Genomic DNA, 18,725 nt, shown 5'->3' with positions numbered 1-18,725 from the left:
GAAATAAGAAAAAGAGAGAGATGAAAATAGAAAGACGATAACAATGACCATTGGTCATTCTGAAGTAAATTATATCCAACGACAGATCATTTGGTAACGGTTCTATGCAACAATGACTCTGAATTTAGTTTAAAATCTTATTAATATGATTTAATATTATTTATACAACAAGAAGAAGGTAAATCTCGATCCGAAAGCAAATGGACCAAGTGCTTAATCTTGAGGGTCATTTGAAGAACTTTTTGAAAACTAGAAATTTTTTAAGCCTACCAGTTATGTTTTATCATTTCTAAGCTTACAGGGTCTAATTCAATTTGCTTTCTGTAAAAAGTTATCTAAAGTAACTGATTTTGTTGAAGCGCGATACCAAAGTTGCTTTGTGATATTATAATTTTTTGACTTCATGACTAGGTTTGAAAAAATTTCTAGTTTTCAAAAAGTTCTTCAAATGACCTTCAAATGCGTTCTATCATAAATAACCTTTATGACCTTGAAATATGACAATTGAGTATCGGTCAAACTTCCATAGACGAAATATGGACTCTATCGGTCAAGTGTTTTTGATTAATCGTGAAAAGAAAGCCAACAAAGTAGCTGAATTGCCCTGTATTATCATCGGCAACTAAAACTGATCTTAATAAGTGCCCAGAATATGAGAATCTTATTCAAAATTTACCGAGAAAAACCAGAAAATCCCGCTTTCCCAAGATCCCGCGGGTTTCGGTTTAGGTTAGGTTAGGTTAGCTCCAACTTTTTCCGTGCTGTTTATTATGCTTTTCGAGTTATTTCCAATAATATCGTGGCTATCGTGGTTAATAATATTGCAATAATAATGATAAATTGTTAGTGGATAGCAAGTGTTATTCGCAAAACACTGAGGTGAATAAGAGTAACTAGGTTAAGTAGATAATGGATAATGAATATTGTGGATAACTATGATTGATTCCGGGTGGTTGATGTTGGTGTTGTTGCTAATGGTTCACATTCTTGGCTAAATGAGGGATGAAAGGAATCGCATTGAACTTTTATGGAAAATATTGGGATGAGACATGATTGAATAGAGAAGATCAGATGACGGTGAAAATGAAAATGAAAATGAGGGTGAAGGGTAAGGGTAAGGTGAGAGGGAAGATGATGAGAATGAGGATGAGGATGATGAAACTTTAGTAAATAAATCAACTTGATCAATCGAAGATCTTATGATGAAGTCGTAACATTGAGCTTAGAATCCTTTCTATTTAAATACGATGTCCATCCAGCGACTCTTATGGTCAATTCCCTCCTTTTCTTTTACGCATGTACTCTTATCATCCCAATTCGTTTTCTTATCTTCCTGTCTTCCTTTCATTTTAGTCTCTCTTCTCTCAAATTTGATTTTTTCGTCCTCCTATTAATCGAATGAAATTTCGGAGATTATTATCATTTGATTAGACGAAAAGATATTAAGATATTATATACATGTAATATATAAGATATTAAGGTATTAAGATGAGCACTTTTACCTTAATTCTTCATAAATTTAAACGGATCGTCCCAATGGTGATGATTATATGTAAGAGTCCATGAAGAGTAAAACTAAATCATCACCATTCGCATTCTCATCACAGGAAAAATTTAAGAGAGAGAGAGAGAGAGGAGTGGATGTGGGAGGTAAGAGAGAGAAAATGGTCATGGTCTCTTACTTATGATCGTCATCATCACCAATTTACTCTCTCTTTCTCTATTGGTATCACTATTTTTCGCATTACAATGTAGCTTTAATGTCGTTGATGAGTTTTCCCTCCGATGAAGGAAAAAAATTGTATCATTGACAAGCGACAACGGAATCGATGTCAATATTGTCGATATCAGAAATGTCTCATGATGGGAATGAAACGAGAAGGTAGGTTGACATTATTTAGAAATTAAAATGGTAATTACAATTCATTGTTTCTCTTTTAAAATTAATGATAACTTTCTTTACTCTTACACTTTGCTGGCCTTTATTTAGCTGTCCAAGAAGAGCGACAACGGAATAAGGATAAAAATGATAACGAAGTTGAAAGTACAAGTACAAGTCATAACGATATGCCAATCGAGAGGATCTTGGAAGCGGAACTACGAAGTGAACCTCGAAATGATGATCTTGATCTCAGTGTAGGTTTCATCTTCTAGACAATTTCATCATGAAATTATTAGAATATTAATCAGGCTAATTGTTACTTTATTCTTTTGATTCCTTAGGATCCAATTACTAATATTTGGCAAGCAGCGGATCGTCAATTGTATCAGCTGATTGAATTAAATTAAATTATATCCACAGAAAGAATATTTGGTAACATTGTAATGCAACGATGACTCTAAAGCTAGTTTAAATTCTTATTAATATGATTTATATTATTTATACAACAAGAAGAAGGTAAATTTTAGTTATTGATATGATTTATTGTTCAATTGTTTGACTAATACAGAAAATATTATAATTTTGTAAAGAAAATGACCAATTGCGATCACCATCATCACTACCACCATCGACATCGGAATGAACATATGCAATTTCATGTATTAGTTTTGATTGATTTACAAAAATAGATTAACTGATCATTGGAACTGGACAAATTTACATCAATTCTTTTTCCGTTTGTTTGATTAAACTCGATTTAAATTATTAATAAATCCTCCAAATGGTCACTTAAGATGTTTATTGTTACAAGCCAGAGACAAAAAGTTTAAATTCAAGAAGAATTGGGTCAAAATGATTAACTTAATGATCTTAATTAATCTCCTTTTTTATTGCTGAAAACCTTTTTATTCAATTAGATGTAAAGCCCTTTGAAGCCCTTCACTTTTATTTAAAGCACCTTGACGGCCAAATAGATCGAGGAAATTGCCGATAAAATCTCTTGACTTCTCTTCCCATATTTGAAGAAATCCATGTTTCTTTTCCTCAAATTTGTCTTTAAGCTCTTCCATTTTGTTTTGTAGGAGAAACTTTTTCTCATTTATAAAGGATACATTCATATCTTTTGCAGAATATCCTCTAGCTAAATTACGGCGAACATAAATATCATAATCCTTAACAATTCTTGCCACTAAATCGCTTGTTGAAACACCTTCGGTTCTATTAGTCGTCAGGAACATCCCTTTCTCTTTGATTAGAGAATAAACATCATCTTGATCGTCGGTTGTGTAAGGAATATCATCATGAGCAACAAAATCAATCTTATTTTCGGCTAAAAACTCCTCAGTAAGAACCCAGGAGCATCTCGAATAACTTCATCGACAAAACAACAGAATCTAACCGCTTCGTAACGTTCATCTTCATTCATGACAGTTTTTCCTTTGAGTGAGTGGGTCATCTCATCATTATTGACACCAACAATCAACCAAACATCAGGGAAGCCATTTTTGGCTTGTTTCAATTGTTTAGCATGTCCCAAATGGAATAGATCGAAAATGCCATCAGCATATACACGAACTCTCCTCGGCGCTTTACCAGTTTTAGCTGTTTCCATGGTGATTTTAATCGAATAATCACAGGCATTACGTTCTGCAATTGCTTCAGCGTCCGTAGAATATGGAGCTTCGTTTGTCGATTGATCTTGTTCTTGGGATGTTTCTCCTTCTTTTGTTGGTGTTGTCGGTTGTTGTATTCCGTCTGGAGTATTAGTATTAGATGATGATGAAGATGAAGAGGATGAAGATGATGATTCGGCTCGTTGAACATTAAATTTACACTCTTGAGATTGAGATTGAGATTGAGTCTTGGATCGACCAATCGATTGGCTTGGTTGGAATGGAGCAATTGGAGCAATTGGATCAGAAGAAATCTCCATTTCTTCAGTCGGTGGACTGGGAGTCGGTGGTTCTCGAGATGAATTTGATGGAGATGAGAAAGAAGTGCCTGATTGTGGAGTTGATGATGGCGATGAATTAGTAAATGGTGAATTAGTAGATGTTAAATCCAATGGAATCTCACAAGTTATCACTTGATGGTGATGCTGATGATTCACATTCTTAGCTAAATGAGGGATAAAAGGAATCGCATTGAACTTTTTATGGAAAATATTGGGATGAGACATGATGGAATAGAGAAGATCAGATGAAGGTGAAGATGAAAATGAAAATAAAGGTGAAGGTTAAGGTGAGAGGGAAGATGATGAGAATGAGAATGAGAATGAGGATGATGAAACTTTAGTAAATAAATCAACTTGATCAATCGAAGATCTTATGATGAAGTCGTAACATTGAGCTTAGAATCCTTTCTATTTAAATACGATGTCCATCCAGCGACTCTTATGGTCAATTCCCTCCTTTTCTTTTACGCATGTACTCTTATCATCCCAATTCGTTTTCTTATCTTCCTGTCTTCCTTTCATTTTAGTCTCTCTTCTCTCAAATTTGATTTTTTCGTCCTCCTATTAATCGAATGAAATTTCGGAGATTATTATCATTTGATTAGACGAAAAGATATTTTCAGTCATAGAAAATGAGATTAACTAAGATAATTAAGATAATCACTTTTACGATAATTCTTCATGAATTTAAACGGTTTGTCTTGAGTTTGTAACAATAAACATCTTAAACTGAGCATTTAAAAGAAATTCAATATTATAAGCAAAAGAAAAAGAGTTGACACAAACGTTGACGTTGTCCAGTTCCAATGGTCAGTTGATCTTTTTTTTGTAAATCAATCACAAATTGAGCAACGATGTTTAGATCTACTTCATAAATTAAAACGATCTCTTTAGTTATGATCAGTAAAACCTTCAATTTACTAACCATCTAAATGAGCAGAAAGTTAATTATGAAATAGAATCTAAATTACCAGCTAGATGGCGTTACGAGTATCTTATTCAATCAGTATTCTTTAAAGAAACCCTTACAAACTTCACAACTGAAGGGAAAAACAATTGATCATGAAAATTAGATTAGTTCCAAGTTTATACATAACAATTAGAATAATTATTTTCATTAACATCTCAATAATTATAAAATCGATTGATAGAGAAAGAACCTGAAAGAGCAAAGTGAAAGATGAACGCTAAAGGACTTTGACGATCAACGGAATCAGTGGAGTAGAAAATAGGAACCAGAGTAGAAAACAAATTGTGTTTATCCTACGGGAAGTGATGTCGTCTTTATATTGAGACTATTTCACAATTGATCAAAGTGATGGATTCACCGGAGGGAAAACTCATCAACGACATTAAAGCTACATTGTAATGCGAAAAATAGTGATAACTAATAGAGAAAGAGAGAATAAATTGGGATGATGATCATCATATGTAAGAGACCATGAAGAGTAAAACTAAATCATCATTCGCATCCTAATCGCAGGAAAAAAGGGAAAATTTAAAAAAGAGAGGGGGAGGAGTGAGTGTGGGAGGTAAGAGAGAGAGAGAGTAGAAAGAAAGAAAGATGAGAGATGAGAGAGAAGAGAGAAAAGAGTAGTGACCAAACGGAAAAGCGAAATTAAGTTACCCTTGTGATTATTGGAATAGAAAAGGTCATCGAGAGGGTTCACCTAAACTACTAATAACATTTACTAATCATTAGCTGATCATCAACATCATCATCTTAATCTTCATCTCCATCTCTTCATCTCCATAATCATCAGTGTCTTTTTCTTGATGATCCATTTACTTCAAGTTTAACTGTTTTAATTTGATATTTGAAAAGTTTTCATTTTAAACCAATTGTTCAGAACCGTTACCAAATGATCTGTCGGTGGATATAATTCAAGTCAATTCATATACTCTTGTCGATGTTTTTTAGATATTCTCGGCAACCATTAGTCCTAGAGACTTGAATAGGTTAAGTTAGACCATTGACCATGAAGGTAGCTCATGCTAGCACCTTCATAAGACCTTGAAACGCAATTTTATGCTAATAAGCTCGACCTTTTAACATGACAAATATGTATCGGTCAAACTACCACTATCCAAGTCCACCTTGGATTCATCGAGTCTCTCCAACAAAGATCAGACCCTAATTTGCATATCCATGTACTACAAGTAGGTACATTAGATGATTAGAAAAAAGAAAGAAAAAGAAACTGAATTCATGTTCTTGTCCAATTGAATGAATTTCGTTATCTTGTATAATCGTTGTAGACTCTAAGCGAGAATTGCAAGGTAACCCGTTTTTTTATATTCTTTTTCTTTTCGCTTTTTTATTTCTCTTTTTATCTCCTTCCTTCTCACTCCATGTCACTTCCTAGTAACCTTGAATTCTAATGTAAAAGCCAATGTTTCTTAGCACAGAAGACCAATGAGCCTGTTATTCCATGTGATTCTAAACACTCACTCAACAACCCAAATGGAATGAGAGAGAGAAAAAGTAACTCTTTTCTTCGGTCCATCATCCAAAACATGCATCTAAAGCTTCGAGCGAAAGTATTGGGAAAAGTTTCTAAATTACATTTTAAATTGTTCTAAATTAACATGATTAGTGTAGAAATTGAATCTATGAGAAATCACAAGCTCACTCTTTGATTATGTGTTAAAAGAGTTTTAGTAAAGTTGAATTTAGAATAATTTACTTTCTCTACTCAACTCTTACTACAAAACTTCGATTGTGTAGAAAACAAGTTCAACTTATTTTCATTTACTCTTCTAGTTGCCAATGGTAATTCTGGAAGTATTGGAATACCTGGAACTCCAGGGATAAATTCACCCACTCCGATTACTGGACAAACACCACCAACGTTAACTTATCCCATTGGATTAGGATCAGGAGGAGGAGGAATAGGATTGAATAACAATATAATCAACAACAACAACAATAATAACAATCCATTTACTCCTGGTCCACCAAGTAACTCCGTTAGTTTACCAACAACACCGGTCGCCTCTCCTTCACCGACACCGCGATATCCTCCTAATCATCCTTTAAGTGGATCTAAACATCTTTGCTCAATTTGTGGTGATCGTGCTTCTGGTAAACACTATGGCGTTTACAGGTAATAATCAATGAAAAGAAAACAAAGACAAACAATCAAACCAAGAAAGAGAGAAAGAAAGAGAGAGAGAGAAAGAGAGAAAGACGATAACGATGACCATTGGTCATTCTGAAGTAAATTATATCCACCGACAGATCATTTGGTAACGGTTCTATGCAACAATGACTCTAAATTTAGTTTAAAAAGAAAACTTTTCAAATATCAAATTAAAACAGTTAAACTTGAAGTAAATGGATCATCAAGAAAAAGACACTGATGATTATGAAGATGAAGATTAAGATGATGATGATGTTGATGATCAGCTAATGATTAGTAAATGTTATTAGTAGTTTAGGTGAACCCTCTCGATGACCTTTTCTATTCCAATAATCACAAGGGTAACTTAATTTCGCTTTTCCGTTTGGTCACTACTCTTTTCTCTCTCATCTCTCTCTTACCTCCCACACCAACTCCCCTTCTCTCTCTCTTTCCTTTTTTTCCCTGTGATGAGGATGCGAATGATGATGATTTCGTTTTACTCTTCATGGTCTCTTACATATGATGATCATCACCAATTTAGTACAACTACTTTTCATACATTGTATGTGGTCATTCATTACATTGAATATCCGTTCAAAAGTTACATCCCTCATCCTATACCATTTGTTATAGTAATGGTCAAGCATCCTGAGACTACATAATAATATATAACATCATTAACATTAACCAATCAAAAGCGAACCTCGATTGTTATCCAACTGACCAATGAAACAATCATAAAAGATTTTATCAAATAGTTTCTGATAACTATCAACATAGTTATGATTTTCTCTGAAAAAGTTTTAATTATCTTCATTTGTTATGGTCATCATAGTAAACTCTTCGTGTTTACTTTATGGATTAGTCTGGTCAGTTTGGAAGAGAAGAGAAAAAAAAGTGAAAAGAACAAAAGAAAAAATTTCGAAAACAGAAAGTGACCATTACCATATGTAATTTTATGAATTCTTATGATAATTATTGCCTTTGATTGTTAAAATAGATTAGCAAACAGCGAGTGACCAAATGGTCAAGGGAACCGAAAGATTGACCATCAGCTGAACCCTTTTTCCACTTGAATATCAACTGATAACTGACCAGTAAGTTGCTATGTCCATCTCATCATAATTTTCCCCTTGAAATTTGAAACGAAATTTTTTTTCTAAAAATTATTATAGAGTAAAAAAAGAAACTTTTAATTATCGTTAATTATTAAACAAATATTAATTTTCCTCCTTTCCATTGATTAAACAATTGAATTGATAACATTAAATGTTAAAAAAACTCCAATTAATTATTAGTTTACTAAAATAAACAATTTAATGTTTGCAGATAACATTGATCACCATGACAATTAACTGATTAACTTGTTAACTAATTGATTTAATTTTCCTTCCATGTGATTAGGAAGCGGTAACACTTACAAAGGGCAAATAATTATGAAAGATTTAATCAAATTACCAACAATTAACCATTGAACTTTGTACTATTTTCATACAATTAACTGGCCAGTTTATCTTGATTATCGACGATTTATTAATAATAAATATCCTTGATTATAAGTTTCTGAGTAATTGGAAAGGTCAGAAAAGTTGTTTGACCATCATGATGATAAGATTATAACTGTGAAGAATTGAATCATTTTCTTGACCAAAGGTCATCTATTACTCTAGATAACTACGATATCTAATTGGACAATAATTCTTGATGATTGAGATGGACAATTGGTGGACATCTAGAGATGAACATAGTCTATTAATTGTACTGGCCGTGTTATTGAAGGTAATCAATTGATAAATCGAATTAATTGATTGATCCGTGAAATTAATTGATAACATTTAATTACATATGAAAAACTTTTAAACCAGAAAAGGATTAAAAATGAAAAAGGATTAGTGATACAATTTAAGTGTCCAAACACATGTAACATATGGTTTACTCAATTGGAGAGCTAAAAATAGTCTAATTCTCTCTCTCTCTCTCAATGGGTTAATTAGAATTGGTCAAGTTGGTGCAACATGAAACGGATGACCAACGACTGCAAGTATCATGAATATAATGATGGCATTGATGAGACAAAAGGGTTGAGTAAAAAGCGGTAAAGATGAAAATTTTTACTTTTGTTTCGTTTTGATGGTGAATCGAAATAGAAAATCCCTTGAGGGTAAAAAGGAAAAGAGAGAGAATGAGAGAATAAGAAAGATGATAAAGATACTGATGATTATGACGACGATGATGATGATGATGAAAGAGAAATAGAAATGGTTATGACCAGTTGTGTGAGAATGAGAGAGAAAAAAGAGAAAAGAAGAAGAAGAAGAAAAAAGTATTACATTGGATTTTAAGAAGGGTTGATGTTTAGCTTTGTCCATTTTCGATGGTCAAGCCCTTCGTTTTCTCTCTCTCTCTCTCTTCTCCTTCTCCTTGTTACTCTATTTTAGGCAATATTTAAGTGAATAATCTTCCATCATCTCATCTCACCTCATCTTCCTTCCTCTTATTTCCTTTTCTTCTTCTTCTTCTTCTTCTTCTTCTTCTTCTCCCCAACTGGCTCAACTCCTTTCCAAGTTTCTTGGTACTTAAAATAGTCTTTGTAACAGGTTTCTAATACCTAACTGACCTTCGGTCAGTTTTCAAGATGATGAGTTAACCTTAAAACATTTTCTTCCTCCTCCTCATCTACTTTTTCCTTTCTTTTCTCTCTCTCTTTTACCCTTATCCATATTCTAAACTCCCATTATTTAGCTCCAATTGTCTATTCTCATCTTCTCTTTTTCTCTTCTTCGAATGATAAATAAACTGTTGATTATTTTCATTCTTCTATTATTTTCTCTTTATCAATGTAACATTATTTTCCTATAACAACAATCGACCCACAAACATAATAATACATAATAAATACGAACACAAGAAATTAACATTATCCAATCCAAAGAGACTCTTTGGTCATGTGGTTACTGTTTGTTAGCCAATAAGACCTAAAGTTATATAATCAAAGAATCTATAATATCACTGATTTCACATGATGAGAATCCCTATTAGATTGAAATCTTTTAGAATTCAAGAAAGTGTCACATCCATAACCCTTTATTTGAGAAATGATCTTGAAAAGGTTAAAATGTCAAAGGAAATTTAAAATCTTATTAATATGATTTACTATTATTTATACAAGAAGAAGGTAAATTTTAGTTATTGATATGATTTATTGTTCAATTGTTTGACTAATACAGAAAATATTATAATCTTGTAAAGAAAATGACCAATGGCGATCACCACCACCATCGACATCGACATCGGAATAAACATATGCAATTTCATGTATTCGTTTTGATTGATTTACAAAAATAGATTAACTGACCATTGGAACTGGAAAAATTTACATCAATTCTTTTTCCGTTTGTTGATAAAACTTGATTTAAATTGAATTTTCCAAATGGTCAGATAAGATGTTTATTGTTACAAGCCAGAGACAAAAAGTTTAAATTCAAGAAGAATTAAGTTCAAAGTGATCAGCTTAATGATCTTAATTAATCTCCTTTTTTATTGCTGAAAATATCTTTTTATTCAATTAGAAGATCATTGATAATCTCCAAAATTTCATTCAATTAATAAAAGAGGGCGAAAAAGCAAATTATCCTCATCACTTTTTCCATAAAGAGAAAGAAAGTCGATCACTTTGTTTTCGATAAATTCAAATTCCCACCGAATGTACAATCCATCGCTTGATATAAATTGTATCGCTCAGGATCTCGATCCGAAAGCAAATGGACCAAGTGTTTAATCTCGAGGGTCAACGCAGCATTTTGCACATGAAGAGCTTCCAATTCTTTGGTCAGTTTTCCGATTAACTTTTCGTTTTCCAATTGTTTCTTTTTCAATTTGTCGCGAGACTTTTTCGCCGATTCGTTATTCTTTTCTCGCCTTTTCCAATAGTTTTCGTCCTTCAGATGAGCCGGTGTGGGTTCACCTTTCTTTTTACGGCCATTCGATTGAGTCGCTTCGTTTGTCGATTGATCTTGTTCTTGGGATGTTTCTCCTTCTTTTGTTGGTGTTGTCGGTTGTTGTATTCCGTCTGGAGTATTAGATGATGATGAAGATGAAGAGGATGAAGATGATGATTCTCCTTGTTGAACATTAAATTTATCCTCTTGAGATTGAGATTGGTTCAAGGACTGAGACTGAGATTGAGATTGAGTCTTGGACTGGGAACTGATTCGAGATCGAGATCGACCCTTGGATCGACCAATCGATTGGCTTGGTTGGAATGGAGCAATTGGAGCAATTGGATCAGAAGAAATCTCCATTTCTTCAGTCGGTGGACTGGGAGTCGGTGGTTCTCGAGATGAATTTGATGGAGATGAGAAAGAAGTGCCTGATTGTGGAGTTGATGATGGCGATGAATTAGTAAATGGTGAATTAGTAGATGTTAAATCCAATGGAATCTCACAAGTTATCACTTGATGGTGATGCTGATGATTCACATTCTTAGCTAAATGAGGGATAAAAGGAATTGCATTGAACTTTTTATGGAAAATATTGGGATGAGACATGATTGAATAGAGAAGATCAGATGAAGGTGAAGATAGAAATGAAAATGAAAATAAAGGTGAAGGTTAAGGTGAGAATGAGGATGAGGATGATGAAACTTTAGTAAATAAATCAACTTGATCAATCGAAAATCTTATGATGAAGCTGTAACATTGAGCTTAGAATCCTTTCTATTTAAATACGATGTCCATCCAGCGACTCTTATGGTCAATTCCCTCCTTTTCTTTTACGCATGTACTCTTATCATCCCAATTCGTTTTCTTATCTTCCTTTCATTTTAGTCTCTCTCTCTATTTCTTTCTCTCTCTTTCTCTGTCTCTACCTTTTTCCTTTAAACGAATCAACAAGTTGTTGTTATATTAGTTGTTCGATTTCGATATCATCATGTTTTCATCTTGGATCATCGATTCTCTCCAATATTATCGAAGCATTTTTTCTATATTCATCACAATTACCTCAACTACACTTCTCACAGCAAAGAGTCAAAAGTAAGCTCCTTCATAATCTTTCTTTCTCCCTCTCCTTCTCTCATATTTACTATCATCAGACTTTTCCATCAATCGAGTGATTATTTAATCATATCAATTGAAAGTTTTACTCAATTTACATTTCATTTCATTTCCACTCTTTGTTTACTTTCATTCATTATAATGAAGATGAGAAAGGCCAAGGGTGAGGGTGAGGGTGGATTTAGATGAAGGGTCATGATGATGATAATAATGACCAACACTTTAATAGATATTAGATTGATTCTCATTGGTCATTCTCATCATAATAGGATCACCACCTCCTCTTAATTTTATTACTGGAAAATTAATCAACCATCATTAGCAAATGTAAATAGATTTAAGCTCGATGAAGTTTCCTTATGTCCATAATTATTGACCTTGGGAGGAAATTGATTTGAGTGAAAAATTTCATCAAGAGGATTATTTTTATCTGAATACATCACAGCATTTAGATAGCAATAATTTTACAAATCGTTCTTGAGAACATTGAAACTTTTCAAATTCATAAGCGAAACAAATATTGCCTAGAAACTCGTGGTTTCCATCAATGATTACAATATATGAGCTATTGATGGTAATCAATTAATCAATCTAATTAATTGATTGATCCGTGAAATTAATTGATAACATTTCAATTACATATGAAAAACTTTTAAACCAGAAAAGGATTAAAGATGAAAAAGGATTAGTGATACAATTTAAGTGTCCAAACACATGTAACATATGGTTTACTCAATTGGAGAGCTAAAAATAGTCTAATTCTCTCTCAATGGTTTAATTAGAATTGGTCAAGTTGGTGCAACATGAAACGGATGACCAACGACTGTGAGTATCATGAATATAATGATGGCGATGATGAGACAAAAGGATTGAGTAAAAAGCGGTAAAGATGAAAATTTTTACTTTTGTTTCGTTTTGATGGTGAATCGAAATAGAAAATCCCTTGAGGGTAAAAAGGAAAAAGAAAGAGAATGAGAATGAGAGAATAAGAAAGATGATAAAGATACTGATGATTATGACGACGATGATGATGATGATGAAAAGAGAAATAGAAATGGTTATGACCAGTTGTGTGAGAATGAGAGAGAAAAAAGAGAAAAGAAGAAGAAGAAGAAAAAGTATTACATTGGATTTTAAGAAGGGTTGATGTTTAGCTTTGTCCATTTTCGATGGTCAAGCCCTTCGTTTTCTCTCTCTCTCTCTCTCTCTCTTTCTCCTTCTCCTTGTTACTCTATTTTAGGCAATATTTAAGTGAATAATCTTCCATCATCTCATCTCACCTCATCTTCCTTCCTCTTATTTCCTTTTCTTCTTCTTCTTCTTCTTCTTCTTCTTCTCTCCAACTGACTCGAAATCCTTTCCAAGTTTCTTGGTACTTAAAATAGTCTTTGTAACAGGTTTCTAATACCTAACTGACCTTCGGTCAGTTTTCAAGATGATGAGTTAACCTTAAAACATTTTCTTCCTCCTCCTCATCTACTTTTTCCTTTCTTTTCTCTTTTTCTCTCTCTTTACCCTTATCCATATTCTAAACTCCCATTATTTATCTCCAATTGTCTATTCTCATCTTCTCTTTCTTCTTCGAATGATAAATAAACTGTTGATTATTTTCATTCTTCTATTATTTTCTCTTTATCAATGTAACATTATTTTTCTATAACAACAATCGACCCACAAACATAATAATACATAATAAATACGAACACAAGAAATTAACATTATCCAATCCAAAGAGACTCTTTGGTCATAAAATTGTAACTAAATAGACCAATGAACATTCATGTTTCCGTAATAAATCATGAAGAATTGACTGCTAATTAAAGTACTTTCTAGCTTCAACTATTCATCTAATAAAATGTAATAATATAAACTTTGAATCTTTTTGATTTCCATAAAAATCATAAATGTTCAAATGGAAAAAAAACTTAAGTTAATATTTGAAATTCGAAAAAAAGATGATAAATAAATAAATCAAACCGATAACTTCCCATAATCAATATGTAACTTGACTGGTCAGTGATGGAAGAGAAACGGAAAAAAGAGTTCGAAATGAAAGTGACCATATGCAATTATTAATATTACCGATGTTGATTATTGCCTAAATTTAGATCAGCAAACTAACAATATAATAAAGAGTTGACCAAATGGACAAAAGCAAAAGCTACTCTCTCACACACTCATCACTTATCATAACCACTTTGATCCTTCATCATCTTTTTTTTTGCTTGACCCTTTGCGATTTTACAACAACAAAAAATAAAAGAAAATAGTAAATGTCCAAATTTGGTCTTCTAACTCTTCATAATCATCATCCTCATCATCATCATCTTTCCACCTCCTCCTCTTACTCCTTCTTTCCTCTTCTTCTTCCTCCTCTCATTGTCCATCTTGTTTTTCTTCTCGTTTTCTTGTTGACCATTTCAAATAGTAAACTTTGTCCAGTAACAAACAATTTTTCATAATTCATATTCAATATTATGTGCATGTGGTAATGGAAAAAAAGTGATAACAAAAGGATGAGGAAGAAGAAGATGAAAAAAAAGAGAAGATGAAAAAGAAAAATGGAAATTGTAGTTTTCTTTTGCAAGACCCAAAGGGTCAAGCGAGAAAGATGATGAAGGATAAAAGTAGTTATGATTAGTGAGATGAGAGAGAAAAGAGTTTAGGCAAAAATAGAAGGAAATTGGAAGGGTTATTATGTTTGTCCGGTTCCATCGGTCAGTTGCTCTTCTATATTATTGTAGTTCGCTAGTTAGTTAATCTATTTTTGTCCATTAACAATGTAAATCAATCAAAATGAATTAGAATAATATTGCGAATACATAGAGTTCCCCATATGACACTGGTCAGTTTCTTTTAAATTTCATAATAAATTTAACCTTGAGGGTCATTTTATTCTGCCGGACAATTGTTTCCACTGTTTGAAAACTCGCAAGTCTAGTTGATGGTAAAAGAAAACGGCTCAAAGTTTGGTTGACATTTAAATCAATTTTTAAGATGGATTAAGCTTAGACTGGATTATATTAATTTCTAGCATTAATTAGCCCTAAAGCGATTGAATACTATTAATAGTGTTCCAGTAATTTAAACAGTTCCAACTAATTAATCAGCCTGAAGATATAATTATATTGAGAGAATTTTCTATCAATCAATTTCTAGGAATGATTAGTAATTTATTAGTGCGATACTAATTTAAGAATGAAAATGTAAACACAAATTCAATTGCTGGTTGATTAATTTTCCAGTAATAAAATTAAGAGGAGGTGGTGATCCTATTATGATGAGAATGACCAATGAGAATCAATCTAATATCTATTAAAGTGTTGGTCATTATTATCATCATCATGACCCTTCATCTAAATCCACCCTCACCCTCACCCTTGGCCTTTCTCATCTTCATTATAATGAATGAAAGTAAACAAAGAGTGAAATGAAATGAAATGTAAATTGAGTAAAACTTTCAATTGATATGATTAAATAATCACTCGATTGATGAAAAAGTCTGATGTTAGTAAATATGAGAGAAGGAAGAGAGAGAGATGATGAAGTAGCTTACTTTTGACTCTTTGGTGAGAGGGGCAGTAGAAGTAATTGTGACGAATATAGAAAAAGAGTATCGATAATATTGAAGAGAATCGATGATCCAAGATGAAAACATGATGATATCGAAATCGAACATCTAATATAACAACAACTTGTTGATCTGTTTAAAGGAAAAGAGAGAGAAAAAGAAAGGAGAGAAGAGAGAAGAGAGACTAAAATGAAAGGAAGACAGGAAGATAAGAAAACGAATTGGGATGATAAGAGTACATGCGTAAAAGAAAAGGAGGGAATTGACCATAAGAGTCGCTGGATGGACATCGTATTTAAATAGAAAGGATTCTAAGCTCAATGTTACGCTTCATCATAAGATCTTCGATTGATCAAGTTGATTTATTTACTAAAGTTTCATCATCCTCATCCTCATTCTCACCTTAACCTTCACCTTTATTTTCATTTTCATTTTCATCTTCACCTTCATCTGATCTTCTCTATTCAATCATGTCTCATCCCAATATTTTCCATAAAAAGTTCAATGCGATTCCTTTTATCCCTCATTTAGCTAAGAATGTGAATCATCAGCATCACCATCAAGTGATAACTTGTGAGATTCCATTGGATTTAACATCTACTAATTCACCATTTACTAATTCATCGCCATCATCAACTCCACAATCAGGCACTTCTTTCTCATCTCCATCAAATTCATCTCGAGAACCACCGACTCCCAGTCCACCGACTGAAGAAATGGAGATTTCTTCTGATCCAATTGCTCCAATTGCTCCATTCCAACCAAGCCAATCGAATGGTCGTTCCAAGGGTCGATCTCGATCTCGAATCAGTTCCCAGTCCAAGACTCAATCTCAATCTCAAGAGTGTAAATTTAATGTTCAACAAGGAGAATCATCATCTTCATCCTCTTCATCTTCATCATCATCTAATACTAATACTCCAGACGGAATACAACAACCAACAACACCAACAAAAGAAGGAGAAACATCCCAAGAACAAGATCAATCAACAAACGAAGCGACTCAATCGAATGGCCGTAAAAAGAAAGGTGAACCAACACCGGCTCATCTGAAGGACGAAAACTATTGGAAAAGACGAGAAAAGAATAACGAATCGGCGAAAAAGTCTCGCGACAAATTGAAAAAGAAACAATTGGAAAACGAAAAGTTAATCGGAAAACTGACCAAAGAATTGGAAGCTCTTCATGTGCAAAATGCTGCGTTGACCCTCGAGATTAAACACTTGGTCCATTTGCTTTCGGATCGAGATCCTGAGCGATACAATTTATATCAAGCGATGGATTGTACATTCGGTGGGAATTTGAATTTATCGAAAACAAAGTGATCGACTTTCTTTCTCTTTATGGAAAAGATGATTAGAGATAATCAATAGAATAATATTTTCGAATTAATCGAGATTATTAATTATCATCTAATTGAATAAAAAGATTTTCAGCAATAAAAAAGGAGATTAATTAAGATCATTAAGCTGATCACTTTGAACTTAATTCTTCTTGAATTTAAACTTTTTGTCTCTGGCTTGTAACAATAAACATCTTAAGTGACCATTTGGAGGATTTATTAATAATTTGTATCGAAGTTTAATCAAACAAACGGAAAAAGAATTGATGTAAATTTGTCCAGTTCCAATGGTCAGTTAATCTATTTTTGTAAATCAATCAAAACGAATACATGAAATTGCATATGTTCATTCCGATGTCGATGTCGATGGTGGTGGTGATGATGGTGATCGCCATTGGTCATTTTCTTTACAAAATTATAATATTTTCTGTATTAGTCAAACAATTGAACAATAAATCATATCAATAACTAAAATTTACCTTCTTCTTGTTGTATAAATAATAGTAAATCATATTAATAAGATTTTAAATTTCCTTTGACATTTTAACCTTTTCAAGATCATTTCTCAAATAAAGGGTTATGGATGTGACACTTTCTTGAATTCTAAGAGATTTAAATCCAAAAGGGATTCTCATTATGTGATATCAATGATATTATAGTTTCTATGATTATATAACTTTAGGTCTCATTGGCTAACAAACAGTAACCACATGACCAAAGAGTCTCTTTGGATTGGATAATGTTAATTTCCTGTGTTCGTAGTTATTATGTATTATTATGCTTGTAGGTCGATTGTTGTTATAGGAAAATAATGTTACATTGATAAAGAGAAAATAATAGAAGAATGAAAATAATCAACAGTTTATTTATCATTCGAAGAAGAGAAAAAAGAGAAGATGAGAATAGACAATTGGAGATAAATAATGGGAGTTTAGAATATGGATAGAGAGAGAGAAAGAGAGAGAAAAAGAGAGAGAGAGAAAGAAAGGAAAAAGTAGATGAGGAGGAGGAAGAAAATGTTTTAAGGTTAACTCATCATCTTGAAAACTGACCGAAGGTCAGTTAGGTATTAGAAACCTGTTACAAAGACTATTTTAAGTACCAAGAAACTTGGAAAGGATTTCGAGTCAGTTGGAGAGAAGAAGAAGAAGAAAAGGAAATAAGAGGAAGGAAGATGAGGTGAGATGAGATGATGGAAGATTATTCACTTAAATATTGCCTAAAATAGAGTAACAAGGAGAAGGAGAAAGAGAGAAAGAGAGAAAAAACGAAGGGCTTGACCATCGAAAATGGACAAAGCTAAACATCAACCCTTCTTAAAATGTAATACTTTTTTCTTCTTCTTCTTCTTTTCTATTTTTTCTCTCTCATTCTCACACAACTGGTCATAACCATTTCTATTTCTCTTTTCATCATCATCATCATCGTCATCATAATCATCAGTATCTTTATCATCTTTCTTATTCTCTTATTCTCTTACTTTTCCATTTTACCCTCAAGGGATTTTCTATTTCGATTCACCATCAAAACGAAACAAAAGTAAAATTTTCATCTTTACCGCTTTTACTCAACCCTTTTGTCTCATCATCGCCATCATTATATTCATGATACTCGCAGTCGTTGGTCATCCGTTTCATGTTGCACAAACTTGACCAATTCTAATTAACCCATCGAGAAAGAGAAAGAGAGACTATTTTTAGCTCTCCAATTGAGTAAACCATATGTTACATGTGTTTGGACACTTAAATTGTATCACTAATCCTTTTTCATCTTTAATCCTTTTCTGGTTTAAAAATT

General features: G+C 32.8%; 5 protein-coding genes across 5 annotated transcripts; 3 read left to right on the top strand and 2 right to left on the bottom strand.

Moving 5' to 3' along the window:
• The first annotated feature begins 1,640 nt into the window (after positions 1-1,640).
• On the top strand, positions 1,641-2,589 carry LOC128397613 (retinoic acid receptor RXR-alpha-like). The gene is made up of 4 exons (XM_053358354.1): positions 1,641-1,882; positions 1,991-2,136; positions 2,224-2,398; positions 2,473-2,589. Exons 1-3 carry the CDS (start codon positions 1,786-1,788, stop codon positions 2,287-2,289), a joined length of 309 nt encoding a protein of 102 aa, XP_053214329.1. The 5' UTR covers positions 1,641-1,785; the 3' UTR covers positions 2,290-2,398; positions 2,473-2,589.
• A 182-nt stretch (positions 2,590-2,771) lies between these two features.
• Positions 2,772-4,430, bottom strand: LOC128397611 (choline-phosphate cytidylyltransferase A-like). The gene is given in 2 exon segments (XM_053358353.1): positions 2,772-3,239; positions 3,242-4,430. Coding segments are annotated over 2 exon segments (1,272 nt in total). The 5' UTR covers positions 4,062-4,430; the 3' UTR covers positions 2,772-2,787.
• An 87-nt stretch (positions 4,431-4,517) lies between these two features.
• On the top strand, positions 4,518-7,203 carry LOC128397425 (protein ultraspiracle homolog). Its single transcript, XM_053358153.1, has 2 exons — positions 4,518-4,530; positions 6,565-7,203. The coding sequence occupies exons 1-2, from the start codon at positions 4,518-4,520 to the stop codon at positions 6,945-6,947; spliced, it is 396 nt and encodes a 131-aa protein (XP_053214128.1). The 3' UTR covers positions 6,948-7,203.
• Positions 7,204-10,212: 3,009 nt separating this feature from the next.
• Positions 10,213-11,525, bottom strand: LOC128397450 (putative protein TPRXL). The gene has a single exon (XM_053358178.1). It carries the CDS (start codon positions 11,506-11,508, stop codon positions 10,630-10,632), a length of 879 nt encoding a protein of 292 aa, XP_053214153.1. The 5' UTR covers positions 11,509-11,525; the 3' UTR covers positions 10,213-10,629.
• Positions 11,526-15,744: 4,219 nt separating this feature from the next.
• LOC128397447 (putative protein TPRXL) lies at positions 15,745-17,402 on the top strand. Its single transcript, XM_053358175.1, has one exon. It carries the CDS (start codon positions 16,057-16,059, stop codon positions 16,909-16,911), a length of 855 nt encoding a protein of 284 aa, XP_053214150.1. The 5' UTR covers positions 15,745-16,056; the 3' UTR covers positions 16,912-17,402.
• The last annotated feature ends 1,323 nt before the right edge of the window (positions 17,403-18,725 follow it).

The sequence above is a fragment of the Panonychus citri genome, unplaced genomic scaffold (assembly GCF_014898815.1).
Source record: "Panonychus citri isolate SS breed McGregor unplaced genomic scaffold, ASM1489881v1 Contig00033, whole genome shotgun sequence".
Classification (NCBI taxonomy): domain Eukaryota; kingdom Metazoa; phylum Arthropoda; class Arachnida; order Trombidiformes; family Tetranychidae; genus Panonychus; species Panonychus citri.
Note: the sequence above shows the minus strand (reverse complement) of the source record. Positions and strands in the feature narration are given on the sequence as shown.